Raw genomic sequence first — 2,821 nt, 5'->3', positions numbered from 1 at the left:
TGAACAGAAAGTCCATGAATCTAGCAGTTGCCCAGTCTCACGAGAATGGGTGTCTCAACTGGTCTTCTGTATATGCTGGAATCCTGAAGAAGTAGGCTCCAATGCCCGTGAAGGAATGGATGAGCTAGAAAAGTGAGGACAAGCAGGCAAAGAGCAAAAGCTTTCTTCTTCCATGTATAGGCTTCTAGCAGAAGGTGTGGTCCAGACTAAATGTCTGTCTTCCCATCTAAAGATCTGGATCCCATGTGTGTCCTTGAAACCTGGATTGTAGTTCATTCCAAATATAGTCAAGTTGACCACCAAGAATAGCTACCAGAACACCTTGAGGTCTAATTTAATAATTGCTCACAAAGTTCTAAATAAAAATCAAACATGTATCGAATGCCCATTCACCTTCCCTTCTGTTTCTTACTCATGGCCACCTAAATAGACTCTATCAAAGATTTCTCTGGCTCAGCCTGTTATGCTTTTCCATGTTAATAAAAGCTTATTATATATGGAGTATCTTAACAAAATACACATGAACAGTTCAGTATTTAACAGTGTGCTGGGAAAAACTCCTTAGAGTAGGGCCTTCCTAGGAAAGTTTACTATAATTGTACCAATCTCATCAGTTCTAAAGGTTTTCATAGTCACTTTCCGATTGATGAGTTGATAAAAGATTAACACAGTGGGGACTTACCAGCTATCCTTCAGTTAATGGTTTCTGTGATGGCTATTTCTGGTTTGTCAATTTGACTACACCTGGAATGAACTACAATCCAGAAGTGGAGGGAACACCTGCAATCCTGATCTTGAAGCTGGAAGACACCCAGGACTTGACATGGGATGACACACACTTTTGATCCAGAACTTGAGGCACAGTGCCCAGGAAAAGCTTAGGCCCAGACAAGATGGTACACACATTTAATCCCAGGAGACAGAGGCAAGCAGATCTCTGAGTTCAAGCCCAGCCTGAGACAGAGCAAGTTCCAGTAAACAAAAGTTTAGGTCCAGGCATGGTGGTACACATCTTTAATCTGGGCCACACCTTCTGCTGGAGGTCTATATAAGGACAATGGAAAAAGTATTCATTCTTTGCCTGCTTGCACTTACTTGTCAACACATCTGTTGGAACCTATTTCTTCAGGATTCTAGTTTATACAGAAGACGAGCTGACTTAGCCTGGTGGGATTGAGCAACTACTTAGATTCTTAGAGCTCCCCATCACAGCTGGCCATTGCTAAGTTAGCTGGACTGCAGACTGTCATTCATCCCAATAATTTCTCTTAATACATAGAGACTTTCCATAAGTTCTGTGACTTTAGAGAACCCTAATAGTTTCTAACTGCACAGTGGTCAGAGAATGTGGTTATGTCAGTCCTCAGTCATGCAGAGACACTTGCTTAGAGACTTAGTATTTTTATCTTTTGTAAATGTTTCACATACTCTCAGAAGGAATGTGTATTGTGTAATTTCTGAAGCAATATTCTGTCCTTAGTTTGGGATACCTAGGGCTAAAAAAAGGGCGCACACCGACAGTCTACCCTTTGTGGAGTCTGTACCCAGGGCCTACTGCCACACTGTCCTTTCATTCCCCAAGCAAAGGCTCAGGCTGCGAGGTCAAGATCTGGGTGGCAAAGAGCCTGTGTCAGTGGGGGACCCTCACTATGGAAAGGTTAGCCAGCATGGGGCATGAAGGGACACTCAGGAGGCTGAGGAAAGAGGACTGCTTGGAGTTAGTTGGAGGCCAGTTTGGAGTACAAAAAGAAAACAGAAAAGACGAAAAGACTAAAAAAAAAAAAAGGGGGGGGGGAAAGGGGGCTGTTAAATATAAGAGCGTTGGTGCGCCGTTTTTGGTCCACTCTCGGGCACACCCAGACTAATTGTGGCAACAAGTTAGAGAACGCGCGTGCGCAGACCAAAGTCCTTTATCACGTAATGTCGGCCGGGGGCGGGGCCAGCGAATCCTGGTCTGGACACCTGGTCTAAACTGAAGGGGCGGGGGGAGTGGGGAGGGGAGGGAGAGGGAATCGCACCGCTGGGTGCATTCGCCTTGAGGTGACTCATAGCTCCCGCCCCCTTTTCGCCCAGCTTTCTCCCGGCCGTCCCTCGCATCACGTGCCTTCCTGGCCGCTCCCCCAGAGCCCTTTCCAAAGACCAGAAGAAACTGCTGTAAAATGTCGTGAGGGACGTCGCCCCTTTGCGGCTGCCTCTCAGAACCAGACCCCGGGAGTGCCCACCTCAGTCAGCGGTTCCTCTGGCGGAGTCGTCCTGACAGAGGGCGAAAGCGCTCGGTGCGCCACTGGATTTTTCGCCGCACCCGCGAGGGCTCCGGGCGATGTGAACTCGAGGCGGCTACTGCGCTCCCAGGCCCGGGGGCTGAGGTGGGCGGGCAGGTGCCTGGGAAGCCGCGGCCCGGCGGGATGGAGGAGAGCATGGAGGACGAGGAAATGCTCACCTACGAGGCAATGATGGACGACCAGAATCACAACAACTGGGAGGCCGCCGCGGACAGCTTCCGCCAGCCTCCGCCGGCCCCGCCGCTGCCCCCGCCGCCGCCGCCGCGGCCCTCGTCGTCCATCCCGGATCCAGGCCGAGAACTCCCGGGGGGACAGCTGCTGGCTGTGCACGCGGGCTCCATGGAGAGGAAGGGTCCTAAGGAAGGGCTCCCGATGGGGCCTCCGCCCTTGCCGGAGCCAAACGGGGTGATCATGATGTTGAAGAGCTGCGACGCAGCCGCCGCGGTGGCCAAGACGGCCCCTGCCCCCACCTCCAGCTCCACTATCAACATCAACACCTCCACCTCCAAGTTCCGTAAGTCTGTCCCTCCTCCACGACC

At 51.0% G+C, this 2,821-nt stretch overlaps 1 protein-coding gene across 1 annotated transcript in view; it reads left to right on the top strand.

Moving 5' to 3' along the window:
* Window positions 1–2,003: 2,003 nt before the first annotated feature.
* Window positions 2,004–2,821, top strand: part of Cacul1 (CDK2 associated cullin domain 1) — a 60,085-nt gene continuing 59,267 nt past the window's right edge. Inside the window, exon 1 of the mRNA XM_029472481.1 lies at window positions 2,004–2,796. Coding sequence (XP_029328341.1) covers window positions 2,406–2,796 — 391 coding nt within the window. The 5' untranslated portion in view covers window positions 2,004–2,405. The remainder of the gene's footprint in view (window positions 2,797–2,821) is intronic.

Source organism: Mus caroli, chromosome 19 (assembly GCF_900094665.2).
Source record: "Mus caroli chromosome 19, CAROLI_EIJ_v1.1, whole genome shotgun sequence".
Classification (NCBI taxonomy): Eukaryota; Metazoa; Chordata; class Mammalia; order Rodentia; family Muridae; genus Mus; species Mus caroli.
The sequence above is the reverse complement of the archived record's forward strand: the minus strand, read 5'-3'. Positions and strand labels throughout refer to the sequence as shown.